Source organism: Ylistrum balloti, unplaced genomic scaffold (genome assembly GCF_031769215.1).
Source record: "Ylistrum balloti isolate Yb309-2 unplaced genomic scaffold, AGI_CSIRO_Ybal_v1 Utg370622, whole genome shotgun sequence".
Taxonomy (NCBI): domain Eukaryota; kingdom Metazoa; phylum Mollusca; class Bivalvia; order Pectinida; family Pectinidae; genus Ylistrum; species Ylistrum balloti.
Window position 1 is genome coordinate 183,066 of NW_026782381.1, and position 22,010 is coordinate 205,075.

Here is a 22,010-nt window from a genome sequence, read left to right on the forward strand (position 1 = left end):
TTCTGATAAATGACATTGACCTATTTTCAAAGTTACAGGTGAAAAAATGCGAGCAAAGTGCGTTAGAATCTTAAGGAGGACTTGAGAATAACCAAGAAGATGCGAGCTTTATGTTCCATCGACAACATACTGTAAATGTGGCAGAGACGATATTTCGTTATTTTATGTTATTTCAGTTCATGTATACATTATAGCGTCCGTCTATTAATTGAAATACGTATTTCCCTTTAGTTTGGCCTTGATATATGTTTAGAGTATTTCTATTTATTCGATTGGTTGGTTTATAGCAATCCTGCTGGTACCTCTTTCTTTAGCCAATGGTCTGTGTTTTGTTTGTTTGTATTGTGATTTTGGTCATTTTGGCGCTTTATTTGGCACTCCGACTTTAGACACTTGACTGACAAGATGAAATTTTGAAAGATTATAAAAAAGTTAATATACATCGTCAGCTGTCAATGTAATCCCACTGCCCTGTTCCACAAATAAGGTAAAAGTAAAATTTATAATAAATCGGAGAACCCTTTTGAACTGTGTTTGTTGGTGTGTATACAACAAAAAGGCAACACTACTACAATGGAGGCTCCAGAGGTCCGATTATGTGTTTCATTTGTCAGCGTCGAGCTGTCAAAAATAAGTGCAGAGTTGGAATTTTGAGATATATCGTCTTTTGGTATTTCTACCTGTGTTCGCACCTGTATGACGTCACGTTGACCAGCTATATGTTACCCGTGTGACCTGCTACGGATATAAGTAAGTTATATCCATTGACTTTCCTATAATCTATAGACTTTTCCTGTTCCGCGAAGAAGCCGTGAAAATTTTATCGTCCGAGTGAAATAAAACCCCCAAAACATTGACTCTTATTTAATAATCTTGAACTTATTGTGATTTTTTCCTTTGAAATTATGTTACATTATTATTTTTCCTTGCGTAAACTTTTATATAGATTTCATGTGCTGATTTATTCATATATGGACACCGTATTGGTGTATACTGCTGTTTTTTATATATATATTTATGTTGTTGGGTTGGGTTGTGACATTGTGAACATGTGTAACTGTAGTATCTAGGGAGCATAGTATTTTTGAAGGCATAGCTTTATAGTGTTTTGTTTTTGAACGTTTAGATTGATTTGTACCTTATATCCCCACCCCCTCCCCACCAACGGAAGCATAATCCCCAGCGCATGCGTATAACTATTACTAATATCCTTATTTGAAGCATTAATCCAGTATATACTGACTTGACATTGACATTGACTTGAATTTTTTGACATTCGGTAATTTTTGTGATATCGTTTGTGTTGTCGTTCTTAGAAATTATTGCTTTTATTTGATACTTTTGGCAATGTAGGTTACCTGGTTCAGTGTGGAGGTTTTGGTTTCTTTGTAGTCTCACTAGGCTAGTATTTTGCAGCTTCAGGTTCTTAGTTTATATATACTTATATTAGTTTTGGTTATTTTTATTACTTTTCATTTTAACCACTCTTTGATTTCAGTCCAGTGTGTCGACGTGCTATATATAGTGTAAGTTTCATTAATATTTTGTATTAGTCATTTATTAATTTGAAGGTCTTTAATTATTACTTTTCGCGTGTGCATTTAATATTGATTTTCCTTTCAGATTTCAATGCAGATTTCTTTGTTTATTTTTGTTTTCTTTTTTGTGTATTTATTGGCATTGATTAGTCTGTGTTACTTCGTACTTAGTTACATATTATATTTGTTCATATACCTAATCACAATCCAACATGTCCGATGAACTGTCTCACGATGAAATCACCAGGATGGTTGACTTGATGAAGAAAATGAAAGTGAAGCCGAAGTTAGACTCTGAGCAAGATTTTCTTCAATGGATGGCAGGAACGGTTTGTAATTATGAAGTTGAAATTAAGCCCGATACCAAGGAGAAGGAACAAGATAAAAAGGGGAAAGACGTAGCGGTGTCTATGCTTCAGCACTTCCCAAAGGTATCACAATTTTCAGGGGACGGAAAAGGAGTATCCTACGATATTTGGAAGCAAGAAGTTTTGTGTCTGAAGACTGAAGGCCACAACCAATCTACCATACGTCAAGCTGTCAGGACTTCTTTGAAGGGTTCAGCTTTGAGGATAATGACGAAGGTTGGTGCTGATGCTTCAGTAGATGACATATTTCAGAAGCTGGATGCGAAAGGATATCTTACTGAAGAAATTTTACAACTCCAGCCAGGAAGGTGGCAGAGACGATATTTCGTTATTTTTTATTATTTCAGTTCATGTATACATTATAGCGTCCGTCTATTAATTGAAATACGTATTTCCCTTTAGTTTGGCCTTGATATATGTTTAGAGTATTTCTATTTATTCGGTTGGTTGGTTTATAGCAATCCTGCTGGTACCTCTTTCTTTAGCCAATGGTCAGTGTTGTTTGTATTGTGGTTTTGGTCATTTTGGCGCGTTATTTGGCACTCCGACTTTAGACACTTGACTGACAAGATGAAATTTTGAAAAATTATAAAAAAGTTAATATACATCGTCAGCTGTCAATGTGACCCCACTGCCCTGTTCCACAAATAGGGTAAAAGTAAAATTTATAATAAATCGGAGAACCCTTTTGAACTGTGTTTGTTGGTGTGTATACAACAAAAAGGCAATACTACTACATAAAGAAGGGGTGATAACTTTGAAACGCTTTCGATTTTGTTTTCTCTTTAGAAACCGAAAAGCAGGTGAAGGATACAGGTTCGTTTGGTCTTTGTCTAGAGTAGTGTATTCTAGCATTGATGCTGACTCGTCAAATGACATTGGCACGGTTTTCATAATTTTATGTTTTCATCTGATAAGACTTAATAATTCCTGTAATTCACAAAAAGCCTCCCCTCCCCTGGCCTAAATGTAAAGGATTTTTTTAAAAGTGAAATATCGATGATAAAAATGACCAATAGCAAACTTTTACACATTTAATAATTTCATTTCTATGATATTCCATTTCAGTGACGATGGCAGTGATGTTAATCCCCATTTGCCTTTAGTGTTGTGATAACTACTAACAATTGGGTCACATTTTTGAGTGTATGGATGTTTGGTCATTCATTTATTAGATATTAACAATTAAGTTCCCATTGCTTCAAAAAGTATGGTAACACTAACAATGAGTTGATTAAGGTTTGTGTCGTGTACGTATGGAGAAATCACAAAGATTAAAAAGAAAAGACGGAACTTATCGCTTTTTGTTGAGTCTAATTTTATAACTTCCCTGTGTAATTGAATGACTTCATTTAAGTAACATGTTAGTATTATCTTTGAATGTATAAGGTTGTAATTGGTATAAGCAGATATAAAACGATTGGCTGGTCTGATTTTAAATCACAAATTTATGACATTAAGGTAGATAATAACTTCCGGTGAAGATCTGCTTTCGGTGTAATTTATACTTTTAATTTATATTTTTGATTTATTTGTATGGCTGATCCTTCCAACGAATAAACTGTGTTTTGCTTTTGTGGTGGTTTATGTAGCAACTTATCAATGTTCATAATAACCAATACAGTTATTTCATTTGAAAGATTGGTCTACTTTAGAAAGATTGGGAAACCTCATTGTTTGGGTAGTAACGCACTCGCTTTTCACCGTCCGCGGTTCGATTCCCGGAATGGATGTCAAAAGGCATGGGGTCACCTGCCCGACCACGTGGGTTTTCCAGTTTCCTCCCACACTAAGACCCTCGCATGCTTCCCTCCGGGCCAACAAGAGTGATTGATATGTTGGAAAAACTTGCTTCGCAATTGTTGGAAAATAAATAAAGATTATTTATAACCACATATACGTTTGAGAAAATGTTGCTTAAACTGCGTACCCTTTCAGTTTTTGGAGTAAAATCAAGGGTATAAGTGTACAGCTATACAGATACCTATGTATTTTTTTTATCTTGTGGAAACTCAAAACTTTGTGAACAAATGCCACAAAGAATTTCAAATATTTTTGTTATATCAATTTTTAAAATGTCTTTCTATTATAATCCTTATGCTTTACATGATAGGCCTGTTGAAGGGTTCAGTGATTAATTGTTGTCTCACAGATCTGTCGTATACAATAAAACACATTTAAATAAAAAAAGTAAATCTGATTTGTCTTTTATATATATTTCTAAAAGGAAAATTTCCTTTCTTTGTTATCGTCAGTTGTTGTTGACTTTTATGCTACGTAAACAAATATTTGAAATAACAAATTAACTTGATCCTTTGAAAAAAATGTCAAGTTTGGGAAACAGCAGGTATATGGATTTAGAACATCGCCAAATACTGATAGCTTACGCTTGATAGGTCACGTGATGTATTAACTGACCACAGGTGTTGTAGATCGGGGAACTAAAATCTTGTAATTTCTCGATTTCCGGACCTTTATTCCACCATTTTTTTCGCTGACTCGGGATCTTATGTAACTGGATTTTGGACTTTTCTCTAAAATCTACGGAAAGTGTCTGGAAATCGTATATTTTGGATCCTTATATGTTCACTGTGGACAATGTCAGAGGAAGGTCATACCGACGGTCACCCTCCGGTGCACGTGCCTATATCATTCCTACAGGTAAGCGATGTATTACACCTGAACAAGCTCAAACTTTTTCATCGCCAGTTTCCTGTAATTCTAATATTGCCGGATTCAAACGTCAACAGTGTGATTCTTCTCCAGACATGTCTATCGAATCAGTGTCCAAAAAACTTAATAGTGATCCTGATTCCAGCCCCACAGTCCCCTCTGGTGTATCGTCACCCCCCGGCCAGACAAACGTTATTCTGAACACTTCTGACCCTGAGTTTTTCAATACCCTGGTTCAAGCTCTAGTTGAACCTGTTAGCAAACTAACGGCGTCAATTATCACTCAAACTTTGTCGTCAGAATTCCAGCCCATGGTTGATAAAGTTGTATCTGAGTTGATGAGCACTGACCACGTAAACAGCGTCATTGAAAAGTGTGTGAACTCTAAGGTCTCTAATTTAGATGATCACTTTTCTTCAATGGAGTCTAAAATCCAACTTCAACAAGCTGAAATTAAAACTCTCTACGAGAAAATTGATTCCCTTGAGGAATCAAAAAACGACCATGCTAACATATTAGATGAACACGAACAGTACTCGAGAAGGACATATTTGAAATTCTTAAATGTCCCAGTTCCGCATGGTCAGGATGCTAGCTCCTTTGATCCTCTTGAAACTGTCCTACGTATTTGTGAAACCCACCTTCGTCTGAAAGTCCAACCTAGATCTATCAGTAGATGTCACATCCTCGGGCCTATTTCTGATGGGAAAGTCTCCGTGGTTGTCCGGTTCCTGCGATATATTGACCGTGAAGAAGTTTTCGCTCGTAAGAAAAAACTTAAAAACAACAAGGACAAAATACTTATAGTCGAGTCCCTTACGAGGAAACGTCAACATATAGTGAACGAACTCAACAAGTTGAGACATGCCAGTTTAATCCACTCGTTCTGGACACGTGATGGACGCATTTTTATGAAAAAGTCCGAGGCAGATCGTAAGATGGTGGTAAACTCAATTAATGATCTCACTGACGTTCTTCCTGATTATAGACATGAAACTTTCCAAAAGAACTAGAGCTGTGGTTTCTGAACGAATGTTGGACAGGTGTCAAAGCCTACATATATATTATCCATAAGCATGTTTATTTTTGACTATTACTTTATGATTATGGTATATTTGTTCAAAACTGTCATGGAAACATGAAAAAGATAATAGTCATATTATACACTCATAGTGAATTACCTAGTTAGAGATTTTAACCCTGCGATTATTACAATATTGAAATTGTTTGACTGATATGGTAATGACCTCACGCTAGAAAGGATTATATTACTTTAGTGAGGTAATCTTTATCTCCTTATTGCCAACATTTTTTCTGTTCAATTTTTTTTCCTATGGATCATACGCAATATTCCAACATATATAATATGATGACATGTGGTTTCAGTGTTTAATTACCTAGTAATTGTCAGGGTTTCATCGGTGTACGTGTTTCTCCTAACACGTGATATAACACGTGGGTTTGTTTATAATAGCTGTCACGCGTACGCATTCGTAACCAGTTTTCGACCTCTTTGGTCGAGTCCATGTATCACCTCCGGAGTCTGATAATATCTGCTGATTATGTCTTTAATTAATTTGTTTATGAAGCAAACCTGGTATTAGTCTTACCCTTGGGAGCTGGTATCATTAAAAAGTACTTAATATCATAATATTGTGGTGATGAATATAAAACTCTGAAGTACATCTATATGTATCTAACGAAATGGACTCGCCCAGCCTATGCCCGTGATTCACTTATGAACTTGTCATGTATGTGTTTTATAAGCCCATGCGCGGGTGCATTTTTGTGTGAATTCACTGTACCTGTAATGTCACGGACTTGGTATTTACATCTTAATCAGTTGCATTTTGTACATCAATTTCAGGCAAGATAAATGCCTGTCTCTGTTTCTATCAGCAACTGATGAAATACTGAGCTTAGAATCCATGCTTATATACTTACTTAGATGTCTTAGTGATGATAGGCTTTAGATTTTCTGAGGGAAAATCAGTTCTTTATACATATATTTCAAATGGTTGTGAAATATACACGTACTATGTTGAGCTTATTCAAATTGTGTTAAAGTATTATTCATTTATCCACGGACTTAAAGTCCATGATTTATCTATTTACTCATTAAATTATCTTCGGATTCGTACGATGCAAATTAGAAGGTCCTAATAAAAGAAAGTTTCGTCTTTCTTTCTTTTTTTCCCCAAACAACTAGTAGGTGTGTATGGAAGTATGTTGCTTGAACTGGTTTATTTTATTTATCGTTTATATGTTTTTACGTATGATGGTTTTTACCGGAAATAGTTTTTTTTTTCTCTGAATTTCCTCTTTCCCCTTGCTCTTTAGTGTTATGTCAACGATGAATGTTTTTTGTTATAGACACAATTTTTTTGCTAGTTTCTCTCTTTCAGTCTATCGTTTTTTCACTCTACTCTTTCATGTTCGCCCTATTCTTTCTGTCTACCTTTTACATTTCTCTCTACCAATCTTTTTATTCGTAGTCGGCTGTATTCCGATTGATGCCCTCTACTTGTATGTTATTATCTATGACTGTATACTAGATGATGGGTAATTCCTTAGAGGATTATCGGGCGTCAATCGGAAGGTTTAACGGTAGTATCTACTCGTTTATGTCCTCATTTAAAATACTTTTGAACCCAGCATATTTCTTTTTATTTCTTTTAACATTACTTAAACATATGACCTATATACATTCAATATGGATTTCTCAACATGTTTATCATTGTCTAGATATATGTCTATCCGGTTTTCATAGTGCTGATTTTCCCTTTCTATTTATTATCTTAATTCTAAGTGGTGATGTTGAAACAAACCCTGGTCCTAACAATCATGGCAACTTTGATTTGAGTTTACTCCACTTAAATACTAGAAGCATTAGACATAAATATTCTTTTCTCGATTCTTTCATCAGTGATTTTGACATTTTGTACTTTTCGGAGACACATCTAGACGATTAAGTCGTAATTGATTCTCTTACTATTTCTGGCTATTCCACTTTTATACGTAAAGATAGAAATGCTTTTGGTGGTGGTGTTCTTATATATTTTTCAGATTCCATAAAAGTTTGTCGTAAGCGTGAGTTTGAACCTGCAACTCTAGAATGCATCTGGGCGGAAGTCATGTGCCACAATAGACGCATTATGATTGGTTTATTTTATAGGCCACCAAACTCCACTAACTCTTTCTATCAAAATTTCGAGTGGTGCATTGAGTCTGTCTCCGATTATTGTTCTGATATAGTTATCCTTGGCGATTTTAATGTTGATTTGTTACGCAGAAACAATAAGTTAGATACATTAGTAACCAACTACCATCTAGTAAATATTATTACCGAGCCCACTCGCGTAACCACTAACACAGCTACACTTTTAGATCCTATATTTATTTCTTCTGATATTAAATGTCTCGATAGTGGGACATTCAGTGTAGACAATACTGTTAGTGATCATAAAGCGACTTTTATAAATTTATCATTTTCTTATAATTGTAAATCATCTTACGAAAGATTTGTGTGGAATTATAATAGAGCAGACTACGTTGGCCTTAATGGTTCATTATCAACAGTAGATTGGCATTATTTAATTACTAATGCACCTACTATCGATTGTGCTGTTTCCAACTTCACTAGTAAATTTTTAGATCTGGCTAGAATCTTTATACCAAATTCTACAGTTACTATCCGTCCCTCCGACAAACCCTGGTTCGATTCGGCTTTACGTAAATCCTGTCGTATAAGGGACAGACTCAAACAAAAGGCATTACGTTCTAAACGCCAAGATGACTGGTCTTCATACAGGGGTATGAGAAACAGAGTAAATAATATGAAAAAGAAGGCCAAGGCCGATTTCTTCTGTAATTTGGAATCACGTGTCTCTACGGCAAAAGCTGAAAATCCTCGTGCTTTTTGGCAAATTCTTAACAGCTTTTTCTCTTCCTCTCCTCGCTCTATTCCTCCCCTAGAATATAATGTTAATGGCTTTACCAAAATGGCATTTAGTGACCAGGAAAAGGTAGAAATCCTCAATAATTACTTCACTTCTGTTTCCAGTACTGATGATTCTAATACAAATCTGCCAAACTTCGTCAGAAAATGTATTAATTCACTTTCTAGTTTCATGATCGAAGAAAAAGATGTTTATGATACTTTATCTATTCTTGATATAGGGAAAGCTGTTGGTCCTGACAGGATTAGTCACCGCATGTTAAAAGCTACAGCCAGAACTATTTCAAAACCCCTTACATTGTTATTTAATAGGTCTCTAAGGGATGCTGTTTTCCCCTCGGAATGGAAAAAAGCCCATGTTTTACCAGTTTTTAAAAAAGGAGATGCTCATGTTCCTTCAAATTATAGGCCTATTTCTTTGCTAAGTTGTTTGTCAAAAATTATGGAAAAATGTGTTTTTAAACATATTTTTAACTTCGCTAGAGATAGCAATATTTTTTACAAGTATCAGTCTGGTTTCCTTCCCGGCCACTCCACAGTCTATCAGTTAATAGAAATGTACCACAGTATTGTTAGATCACTGGATAGTAACGAATATTCTTGCGTTGTATTTTGCGATTTGTCCAAGGCATTTGACAAAGTCTGGCACAAGGGTCTCTTGTTTAAACTCCGTCAGTATGGAATAGATGGAGTGTTAGTATCCTGGTTGGAAAATTACTTAACCAATAGATACCAGTCTGTTGTATATGGAAACAATACTTCTTCTTTTAAGCCGGTCAGGGCTGGGGTACCTCAGGTTTCTGTACTGGGTCCCTTGCTGTTTCTATTTTACATCAATGACCTAGCTGATCCCATGAATACTTTTGTGAGATTATTTGCTGATGATTCTTCTCTTCAAAAATCATCTGCCTCATTAGAGGAAATTGAAGTTGCCCTTAATCAGGATCTAGGTCGTCTTCAAACTTGGTCTGACCAATGGCTTATGAAATTCAATCCTGCTAAGACGGAGGCTGTTATCTTCTCTCCTAGAAATAACCCTGCCAAACCAAACTTGGTATGCAATGGCGAACCCATTGAATTCAAAGATTCGCATCGTCACTTGGGTGTAACCTTTAGCAGTAATTGCAAATGGAGTGACCATGTTAACCTCCTAATTAAAACTTTTTCTCTAAAAGTATGTGCCATGAAAACACTTAAGTACAAGGTAAATAAGTTTACTCTTAATACTATTCATATATCGTTTATTAGACCCATTCTTGAGTACGTCTCTTGTGTTTGGGATGGCTGTTCGGAACACTTGTCCGACTCATTAGAAAAAGTCCAGTTAGAGGCTGCACGGATCGTTACTGGTCTCACATCCGTAGCGTCCCGCGAGTCTTTATATCGTGAAACAGGTTGGATTTCTCTCAAACAAAGAAGAGAGGAATCAAAATTGACTATGTTTTACAAAATACACAATAAGATTGCCCCTTCTTACTTGGTTAATCTACTATCTCCTATCAGACGTGAGTTAAATATTGAATAAAGAAACCCTGAGAATTACCAAATACCCCACAATCGTCTAAATACTATGAAAAAATCTTTTGTGCCGTCGTCTATAAATTTGTGGAATAAAGTAGATAATTCTGTCAAAGCCTCTCCGTCTTTAAATATCTATACTCTGGTAACCGTTTCCTTTCTGTTATACATTGTCGAATAAGGAACAACTGTAGTGGATTACGCTCAGATTTATTTAGAGTGGGAATTTGTCAATCTCCAAATTGCTCTTGTGGAGTTGTCGTTGAAGATGCAAGTCACTATTTTCTTTCGTGCCCTTTATTTTCTAATTGTAGACGTATATTGTTTGATACTTTATATGACCTAGACGTGATTTTTAACGTAGAAACCTTATTATGGGGTGATATTAACTCTTATTCATATCAAACTAATTGCGAAATAGTAAAATCAGTTCAAACATATATCCAACAGTCCAAACGATTTGATGCTACCTGAATCTTTACTAATGCAGTCGTCCATGAATCTCTCTCTCTCCCTCTCTCTCCCCCCCCCCCCCCCTCTCTCTCTCCCTCCCTCTCTCATCAACTCCTGATTTTACAGCATTATGGATCCACAAACTGATTTAAACATGAAATCTATAATTCTGTATTTTCATGTTTATTGTACGAATATATGTCACGTGTTGTAATATATTATCTGTACTGTATTTGTGGAGAAGAGTTTATAAGTTGTAAGAACTTGTCTCTTATCCATTTGTCTTTTGTCGACAATAAAATATATTTAAATCATAGATCTGTCGTATACAATAAAACACATTTAAATAAAAAAAGTAAATCTGATAGTGTCTTTTATATACATTTCTAAAAGGAAAATGAGTTATTTTCCTTTCTTTGTTATCGTCAGTTGTTGTTGACTTTTGTGCTACGTAAACAAATATTTGAAATAACAAATTAACTTGATCCTTTGAAAAAAAATGTCAAGTTTGGGAAACAGCAGGTATATGGATTTAGAACATCGCCTAGTAGTGGTAGCTTACGCTATGTGGTGTGTACATTATGTAGACTGATGTCTTAGAAAGGCATGTGCATATATACAAACGCAAAAATGCAAAATTCAATTGCGGGTATTTTTTTCAAATTTTGTAATATTATTTGTATCGAAATAATGATTAAAAAACAAACATTAAAAAAAGAGATTCTCGTCACGTTTTGGTCACGTGTACCTTAATTAGGGTTAACACGTGTAATAACTGGCTGGTAAACAAGAATATTATTAACGCTAACAAAAAAACTAATATACCAAATTAGGGATAATGATATGTTATATTATTTAAATTCAAGTATGAAAACTTACAATATTTGTTTAATCGTTTGCAAAGTTTAAGCACATAGTGAATTTTAATGAATAATGAAATAGGACAAGTAGTTAGCAATCCGCTTTAGGAAAAGGGTATTCGTTACCGTTCAGTGTATACTTTTGTAATATTTTTAGTTCTTAAGTCCCTTACTCTTGTCATACGGAATGTGTTTTGTGCAATGATTTCTTATCAATTGCAAACTTTTAACAACTTTAAAAGCCAGGAGATGTCAACATTAGAATTTATTTATTGGGATTTACGTCCACGTATACGGCCTTTCACGGCGCAAGTCCTATCCTGATCTTAGTGGAAGGGCGGTAACTCCAATACACACCACGGTATTTGTGTCACCAGGTGGCGTGTATCCCAGCAACGGTTGTTGATGTCGTCCGCCATTACTGTTGGTAGCAGACAGCAGTCGATAGGGAATAGAAACAAATTTGTCTGAAAGTTTTAACACTTTAAAACACAAAATGTCTGATATCGGTTCAGAAGAGATGGAGGAGGAGCAGGGGCCATATTTAGGCGTAAGTATAAACCAAAATCATGAAATATTTTTGTATAAATCTCAGAATGTTTTCTTTGAATCGATAAGTTTTTATCACAGCGGAGCATGCTGCCTGGTTTCGGACTCGGAGTCAGACGAGAATGATAATCGTTCGAGTTAGACCAACACTCAATATTCTCTAAGATTTTCGTAGTAGCTAACTATTTCCTAGATCTCAATTATTGTGTTGTGAATATTAATAAAAGTATGGCATTTCTTCGACGGACTCATTCAGTAAACTTTTATGTTCGACCCTGACATGGTCATTTATTTTCGTTAAAAGGTAAGTCGGGCTTATCTTATTTCGTTATTAAGCAACAAATACATATAGAAAGTAAAATAATTTTTTTGTGATTTTCAAATATTATAACTTTGTGTTTGTATGAGGAATTGAACCTTTAAAGAACAAAATGCCAACGAATCTCCAAACCACACCTTGTAAAAACATCAGTGAATACTCAGTTCCCTTCTTTTACAGATCTCCATAAATAATTATCTTTTTTAACATTCTTAGTTTCAAGGATTAAAAAGACGGGTTTTTCCCCAACCTAAAGAAAACTGGGAATAGCTTTTCCAAGGTATTATGTTGAATAGGTCTAAGTAATTGAAGATGAAGACTTTACTTGAGTTTCATGGCTCCATGAGAAATTGGGTGTTGGACCTGAGGACTGATAATTTCAGTTAGGTCAGGTCACATGTTGGGGCCAGATGTTAGCTGGTAACACCAAAGATCTGTCAGAATTTCAACTCTGGTGCAGGATTTCAGTAAATTTTAGGATACTTTGATAAAAGAATTTGGGGGCGATCACTAGCCACTCTGACTAGTGACAGAACCAATGTGGGATGTAGGGCCTGCAGGGTTGATAGTGTACACAGGAAATCCTACTATGATAAATAACATCTTCTTCTGTAAGGGGGTTTCTGAATCGGTTAAATGTTTTAATAACAAGAATATCAACTTCAGTGTATTAAATAACATAGAAATTTGTTTGAAGATTTAGGCAATAAAATTCAGATGTGATTAGTTGTGATATTGTGTTGAAATTGACATTTTCTAGGAATATGAAGGTGGACGTAATGAAAATGAAGAGCGCCATGGTCAGGGGAAAGCAACATTGCCAAACGGTGACACATACGAGGGCATGTATGATTGTGGTAAACGACATGGACAGGGAGTTTATAGGTATGAGCGAACTTCAAGCTATTGCAGTTGTTTCTCAGAACTAAGAAAGAATATACAGTTAACGTTTTATTATCAATCTAGTTAATAAACTTTTCCAGCTTTCAAATATTTCTTTAATTCTCAAAGTAGTTGTCACTTTCATATCAGTAATTAGTTATTTTAGTTTGATAAATGTAAAAATTGATGTTTTTATGTTTGCAATACAGATTTAAAAATGGTGCCAGATACATTGGTGAATACTTAAAGAACAAAAAACATGGACAGGGAACGTTTATTTATCCAGATGGTTCAAAATATGAAGGTAATATTACATGCATTTTTTCTACATGGAATTTAGCTTTGTTTTGCTAAATTGTGAGAAAAGTTTTTTCCATCTAAATAAATGACAAATTCTAGACAAGACATGATAGCAGTTAAACTTTAATGTTAGAGGGTTTGTCTGATATTTTTCTTTTTCTACAATCTTTATTTTCCAATTTTTTTTCTTTTTTGTTTTTTTAAGGTGATATTTATTATGTTTTTTACTATTAAAGGTTTCAAATGATTTGATTGTACAAATATTATTTTCAAAATTTTAAATTCTGATGCTGAATGAAATGTGTTTTAAAAGATATGAGTTTGGTTACATATATTTGTTTTTATTTGATGAAAAATTTGTGCATTTTTCTGAAAAATGATATTTCTGTTTTAGGTGGTTGGGTTGATGACCAGCGATGCGGGTTTGGTAAATATTTTTATGTTAATGGAGATATTTACGAAGGTGACTGGCAAAACCATGTACGACACGGACAGGGAACCTACACATATGCCGCAACAGGTACAAAATACGTCGGGCGCTGGCAGAACGGCAAACGGGAAGGCCATGGCGAGCTGGTGCACACGAATCATAAATACGTTGGTGTATTCCGTGATGATAAGGTGTGTTGATTATTTTAATGAAGAGTTTGTGTGAAGTTTGCCCCCATCCCAACCAAAATTTAAAAAAAAGGAAAATAACATTTTAACTTTGTGTCTGCTAAAATAAAATGTTAGATATATAGACTTTTCTTTCTAATGAGAAAAAAAATTCAAAAAAATGAAATTTAGAATTAAGGGAAAAAAATTGGTTGTACGATCTATTCATTTGCCAACTTGACACTTGCCTATCGTTAACTTCCGTTGAACAGAAGTTATTTTTGGAAACACCTGGAAAACATTTTAGTTAATTATTATAAATACATGTTAAGTACAAATAAGTGTAGCTATATGTAATCATACATTACATGTGTCAGAAAATAATCATAGCCTTTACATATGTATGTATAAAATATGATGTCACTTTTGTATTTCAGCCAATGGGAAAAGGAAAATATGTGTTTGATATTGGATGTGAGCAGCACGGAGAATACATCCCTGTAGAACAGGTAAGGACACAACAGCAGAGGCTAGAGGTGACTTAAAGGAGAGGTTAGAGGTCAAATAAAAAAAGGTTACAGATGAAGTTACTGACAGTAAAAGGAATTGAAATTCTTTGATGTTTGACAGAAAGGGTTAGAGGTTAAGTAACACACAGAAACAGATTTCAGAGGTCAGGTCATTTAAAGAAAAGTTAAGATGTCAAATGACATACAAGGACAGAGAAAAGGTCAAGTAGTTGATAGAAAGGGTCAGAGGTCAAGTGACAAGGTGAACATTTGAGATCAGGTCTTTGATAGAAGGGGTCAAAGATAACAAGGATTAGAGATCATAATCAAGTGGTTAGGAGAAATCAGAGGTCAAGTTATTTGAAGTTTGGTTTGAAAGTGACATATTTTATAGACAGGGTAGAGGTCAGGTGTTTGTGTAATAGGTAGTTTTCATTCCATAGTCAAATTATGACTGCATTTTCTGTAATTCTAACTGACTCACAAAAATTGCTGAAGTGATTTAATTCTGTCAGCCACATTTATGTACATAACTGATGCCCTGAGATGCCAGTTTTTGATGTATTGATCTTGGAGTGATAGAGATATCAATATCATGAATTAACAGGAGAAAGAAGATAAGGGAGCTGAGGATGAAGAGGCATCAGCAAACATCATTCCTAAGTGGAAGGCAGGTCAAGTGACAACTATCCATCTACAGACAGAAGAGGAGGACGAGGAGGTTGCAAAAGAAGAGGAATCAAGTCAAGGTGAGGACAAGTGTCTGGAGTTATTGATTGATGTGATGGGGGCGGAGCTAAGATCGTCTGGAATATGTGATTGTTGTGGAGGAGTGTCTGATTGATGTGATGGGGGCGGAGCTTAGATTGTCTGGATTATGTGATTGTTGTGGTGGAGTGTCCAATTTATGTGATGAGGGCAGAGCTTAGAGTGTCTGGAGTGACCCATTGATGTAATGGGGGCAGAGCTTAGAGTGGTCTGGAATATGTGATTGATAGATTGAGTGTCCAATTGATGTGATGGGGAGAGCTTAGAGTGTCTAGAGTGCCCGATTGATGTGATGGGGCAGAGTTTGCTACGGGGAAAGAGCTAAGAGTGTCTAATTGATGTGATGGGGCAGAGCTTAGAGTGTCTAATTGATGTGATGGGGAAGAGCTTAGAGTGTCTAATTAATGTGATGGGGAAGAGCTTAGAGTGTATAATTGAAGTGTGTGTGTGTGGGGGGAGCTTAGAGTGTCTAATTGATGTGATGGGGAAGAGCTTAGAGTGTCTAATTAATGTGATGGGGAAGAGCTTAGAGTGTCTAATTGATGTGATGGGGAAGAGCTTAGGGTGTCTAATTGATGTGATGGGGAAGAGCTTAGAGTGTCTAATTAATGTGATGGGGAAGAGCTTAGAGTATCTAATTGATGTGATGGGGAAGAGCTTAGAGTGTCTAATTAATGTGTGTGTGTGTGTGGGGGGGGGGAGCTTAGAGTGTCTAATTGATGTGTGTGTGTGGGGGGGGGGGGGGAACTTAGAGTGTATAACTGACAGGATGCAATGGGGCAGAGCTTAGAGTGTCTAATTCATGTGAGTGGGGGGGGGGGGAGCTTAGAGTGTCTTAATTGATAGGATGCAATGGGGCAGAGCTTAGAATTGATAGGATGCAATGGGGCAGAGCTTAGAGTGTCTGACTGTGTAAAGAGTCTGATTAAAGTATTGGGGCAGAGCGTAGAGTATCTTACGTGTTTGTTTTGAATGGACCTTGGTGGACATACAGAAGAAAAACGAGATACCGTGAAAATCAGTGGCATGGAAGCGTGAAAAAGGGTCAATATCAAACCTCTGGTACTAACAACATCTTGTGTGGTCACAGTCGTCTTATTCCCATCACACTTCTACCTATCAGGAATATCACAGGAATCGCAGAGATTAACTTGATTTTTATGGAAACTTCAAACAGCAAAAGAAACCACAATAAAAAAGACATGGTTGATAATTCATAGCTATATTAAAGTGAAGATGGAAAATAAGGTTGATCTTCCGATTGATATATATGATTTGTATTGTCATCATGATGAGCTGATTCATTTATGACCAAAGCATTTGATGTATTAGGTGTTGAAAAGATTTAAATGGTTTCAAACTATTTGGAAAATGTTCTTTCAATGTTTTTAAGCAAATGCTAGAAAATGTTTGTGACATGTGAAGTTGGTTCAATCCCCTTTCCATCAATGTTTCTGTTTCCAGGCTAAACACTAACATGACATCACTAACACTTCCTATCATGTTCAGGTAAACACTCATGTCCAGTTATGGTCACTGATTGGCCAGCATGTGTACAGCACGCAGCATTTGTCCTAGTTCCACAATGTGTCCGCGGGCTTTCACTGATCTATGTACTCCTTGCCATCTTACAGATTATATTGGGGGGGAAAAAAAAGAAAAAAACACCAATTAGTTCTGTCTCATGCACAATATTAATCATCAATATTTGAAATGTAGTTCTAACTGTAAAAACCAGCTGAATTCTTTAGAAATACAAAAAGACAATTTAATATTTGATTTAGAATTAATGAAGCTGTTCTGGCTAGTTTATCAATGTACTGAAATTATCAGAACTAAAATTATTTAAATTTATTCATGATAAGAATAAAAAAACTAGTATGAGAGGAAATTATCAAAAACAATGAATCTATTGAAGTAATGAAACAATGACTCATAATATTTTTAATGTACCATTTAAATTCACTTACTGAAAATGCCTTCGTAGTCAATGTGTACCAGCATTGTGGAGCAAGATGTGTTGCTTTTCTGATGTATCAAAGTTGACGTTGTTGTTGTAGCAAGTCTACATTTCTGTTATTTGATTGTTAGCATGCTCTGTCGTTGTCTCTTTCAGTTGTAATTTTGTTGATAGATCTGGATCCAGTTATCCAGATTCTTTTGTGTTTTACTTCGAGTGAAGTATTGTTTGTAAAATCATTGTATCGTTTTGATGTTGATAATACATGCACTACACTGTATAGTATTACTGATTTCCTACAAGAAAAAAAAACAACTACCAGAAACTTGATATTCTGCATGAATGCTGTTTTTTCCTCACACAATAGGAATGCTGCACAATGCAATACAAACACAGCTATGACCATAATTAATGGAAATACATATCATACATACTCGTTTAATAATTCTGTTAATTTTGCTTTGAAAAAAAATTGATTCATAAGCATAAGGTCAGCACATGCATGCACACAAAATAGAATAGAAGATGAAAACATTGATTTTAATTCAGTTCCAATTTTCAAATCTTGTTAAATAAACCAGTCTAAGTTAATATGATTGATAATAAACATTCAGATAAATATTTGGAGTATAAAGATTTATCATATATTGGATTTCTGTTGTCCTTGTGTTTACTGTTGTGTATGTATTAGTGAGTGTTTTAGTAAGTCATACTTCATATAAAACCAATGATGTGTAACATAAAGTATAGATACACTGGAATAGTGAATTAAAAAATAACTGACATGAAATTAAATGTCTGTAAAGTTGATAGAAAAAATATTAACAATAACAGATTATCATTTGGTTCTTTACAGTAGTAATATTGTGATTGAAAATATCATAGCATTGAATTTTTTGTCTTAAAAATTGTTTTTGTGAAGCATTGAATTTTTTGTCTTAAAAATTGTTTTTGTGAAGCAATGAATTATATCTGTCTTAAAATTTGTTTTTGTGAAGCAATGAATTATATCTGTCTTAAAATTTGTTTTTGTGAAGCAATGAATTATATCTGTCTTAAAATTTGTTTTTGTGAAGCAATGAATTATATCTGTCTTAAAAATTGTTTTTGTGAAGCAATGAATTATATGTCTTAAAATTTGTTTTTGTGAAACATTGAATTATATCTGTCTTAAAAATTGTTTTTGTGAAGCAATGAATTATATGTCTTAAAATTTGTTTTTGTGAAACATTGAATTATATCTGTCTTAAAAATTGTTTTTGTGAAGCAATGAATTATATGTCTTAAAATGAAACATTGAATTATATCTGTCTTAAAAATTGTTTTTGTGAAGCAATGAATTATATGTCTTAAAATTTGTTTTTGTGAAACATTGAATTATATCTGTCTTAAAAATTGTTTTTGTGAACCAATGAATTGAATCTATCTTAAAATTTGTCTATTTAAACGTCATAAATCTGCTGGCTTGTCAACAAGGACCATTAATAATGTAAATATTTGAATTCTGCTTAAGATACAGTATTCAGTGTCTTGGAATAGGTATGATGTTTTCAAATGTTTGTGTCATTAAAACCTTCCCAATATCAATACCAGGCATGTAAAAAAATTTCTACAAATCTTTAAATATTGTTTGTTTCTCTCATAGAACAACCACCACCGGAGGCTACGGAAGGAGAGGCTCAGCAACAGGCTGAAGGAACCACAGGGGAACAGCAGGCAGAGGAGGCAAAGCCGGAGGAACAGACAGAGGCACCACAGGAAGGAGAGGCTGAAGGTGAGGCTGCAAAGCCAGAGGGTGAGGAACCAAAAGAAGAGACACAAGCAGAAACAACTGAAGCCCCAGAGGCCCCCGCAGAAGGTGAGACGACAGAACAAGTCTCAGAGGAGGCACCGCAGCAAGAGGAAGCGCCAACAGAGCAGGCTGAACAGGAAGCTTCTGCCGAGTAATGGAGTGCAGATTAACATTGGTGGGTGGGATAGGGTGGACATTATTACTCAGTATTGTGACTTTGTGTAAAGAAGAAATCCAACTGATCTGGACAACAAACTGTTTGTGGAAAGTACACAAGAAAGGCATTTGTACAACAAAGTCATGGATTTCATGGAATTTTTTTTCTGATATTGTGACAGTTGACAGAAAGTTTCTTTAGAAATTGAGACTAAGTAAAATCGGAGAAACCACATAAACAGATGATTAGAAGTGAAAACTAGTATTGGAAGAAAGTTAGAGAAAGATAAGAAATGTGATATTTAGGTATATAAGTCTTTGCCTTATTCATGGACATATATATATCCTGGATAGTTAAAACATTCCAAAACTGTGCTCAAGCATTACAATACTCTTGTGGATATGAAGACAATAAATTTCAAGCAAAATGTCTGCAAGTTGGAATATTCATAAAACTGTATAATTTCGTAGATAGACAGCTTTTATAAAAATCTATCTGTATGAATTGACTGCCATTCTATCGATTAATATGAAAAAAGGAAATTGTCTCCCTTCTTCCAATTTGTATTACAATCGTAAATGAGTTATCTCCCTTAGTTGACCATTCCTTGCAAAATAATTCTTTTCATGTACTTCCTCTCATGATAGGTATTCTTTCCCATTGTTGATAACTTATCTCCTTTCAAAGATAGAGTATCCACGGTGTTGCATATTGTGAGTTATTTCCCTTGCAAGATGGGAATTTCCCTTCCAAGGATGATACAAGTACTAATTAATAATTGGAGTGCCTTCTCACTACTGTACTTACTTTATTTTGCAAGGGAAAAAGACTTTGACACAAAGACATTTTGGAACATGTTTTAGACAAAAGAATAATGCTGTGATATGTATTTGGAAGTCAGATCCGCGTGGGTGTTCTGAACAAGATAATGAATTATTTATAACGCTTCACACCTGTAAATACATTAAATTATCGCTCTCTTATAACATGTAAAATTTTGTACATCATTAAATATTTTGTTTACCATCAGAAATGCTTTTTGTTGTTGTTTTAAAAGAAGAAATATGAATTTAGCCTTTTCAAGCTATATATCATGAATTCAGAAGTAATAAAAACCATTGACAGCCACGAATCAGTTCATTAATATTAGCCTATCTGTTGTTAAGCTTTCTTTAGTCTTTGAAAGAGTAACAGAATCTTTCCTTACCTTGAAAATGTGGGAAAGAAATTTATATCCAAGGGGGTATTCTAGAATCTCCAAATGGAGGCTCTGTCAAGGGCTGGACATTCAAAACTTTGGCCCTGGGTTTTAGGTTATATCACACTGATGCTGCACGAATGACTATTTTTCTCCCAACACTTTTAATCATGGCATATTCCCTTCAGTGATTCTTGTCCAATATTGTAACAAAAGGATGGAAAGTGTTGGAAAGCTGTCCTTCTGACTCAAGTAAACATGTTCCCTGTTTTGAACATCATCATTTAGATCACTTGTAGACCTGTATTATGATATTGTTGTCAGCAATGTTTTGTTTATAAACTAAGTACAGGATTTATCAATATGTTTATGTAGGTATAAGTTCTTCAGGTTGAAGGGATCAGTGTGTGCAATCCTTTGTGTTGACAGAGAAAACTTTCCATCAAATATTTACTGGTGATAAGTCAGTGACTGGTGGACAGAAAAAAAATTCCACTCATAACTAAATATATTACATGCACTTTATTTCTGCGACTTCCAGATCTTGAGAACTGATAAGGGAGTTTAATTCATAACTCAAAGTATTCTACTTCAAAACATCCCACACCATATCAACTGCTGTTATTATGACATCATTAGAATAGGAGACAACAGAGAACATCAGAATGGTGTTGGACATGTCTTATACTTACATGGTACTGTACGCTGTATAATGGGAAATATTAGACCAGCGTTATTTTCACCCTCCCATCAAAATAATCATCCTATGATAAATTCACCCAAACTGCTAAATAACATACATGTTCAATTCATCTTGATGTTTAATTATCCACCGTTTTAATTTCTCATTGATAAAATAAGAGGCAAAATCTAAGAAAGTTAAATCGCAGCAAAGTTCTCTCTCACAGAAGATATATGTACTTAGAAATATTCTGTTGGGTTTGACCCTCTCCCACAAGGTACAAAGTCCATGTAGCGAAAGGAAAATTGGAGCGGAGAGCATTTGGCAATTTCAGCAATTTTAAGGCAAGGTAAAAAATAAGGTCACTGGAGGTTTTGCTATGTAAAATCAGTTAAAAATGATGAGCTCAATTTTTGTGGAGCACATGACAACTTAGTAGCCTACAGGACTAAATTGAGAGTACTTGATTTCCCACACTTTCGATATGTATCTTAAATTGACCTAGATTTTCCTACATGGTTCAAAGTAATATATAATTAAGTAAATGCGGTTAATTGGAAGTGCTATATTTAGCAAAGGCACAACTGAAATCTAGCACTACTCAACAGATAAATGAACAAACAAAATCACGGCTAGTTGGAGGCAAAATTTTGATGCGCTTCACTCAGGCTTACGGTTTATATATAAGTCAGATTTGGATATGTCCTTGCAAAGAACAGAGAGGTCACTTGTCAATCTCCAGTACCAGGAGTTCCCCGGAATATAAAATGAACTCTGGAGAGGTCAAAATTGAGCTCACTGGTATAAAGGAACAAGCAGAGCTAATCTAATGCTATATCATTATAACTTTACCAAGTCACACAATAGTCTGTTTCCAGTTGCTACAGCATCAACTTCATACAGTTTTGGTAGATTTGAAAGGAAAAGGA

General features: G+C 34.9%; 1 protein-coding gene across 1 annotated transcript; it reads left to right on the forward strand.

The window, feature by feature from the left end:
• The first annotated feature begins 11,837 nt into the window (after positions 1–11,837).
• On the forward strand, positions 11,838–20,182 carry LOC132557095 (radial spoke head 1 homolog). Its single transcript, XM_060221584.1, has 7 exons — positions 11,838–11,918; positions 12,997–13,121; positions 13,328–13,422; positions 13,813–14,039; positions 14,453–14,524; positions 15,132–15,273; positions 18,898–20,182. The coding sequence occupies exons 1-7, from the start codon at positions 11,865–11,867 to the stop codon at positions 19,197–19,199; spliced, it is 1,017 nt and encodes a 338-aa protein (XP_060077567.1). The 5' UTR covers positions 11,838–11,864; the 3' UTR covers positions 19,200–20,182.
• The last annotated feature ends 1,828 nt before the right edge of the window (positions 20,183–22,010 follow it).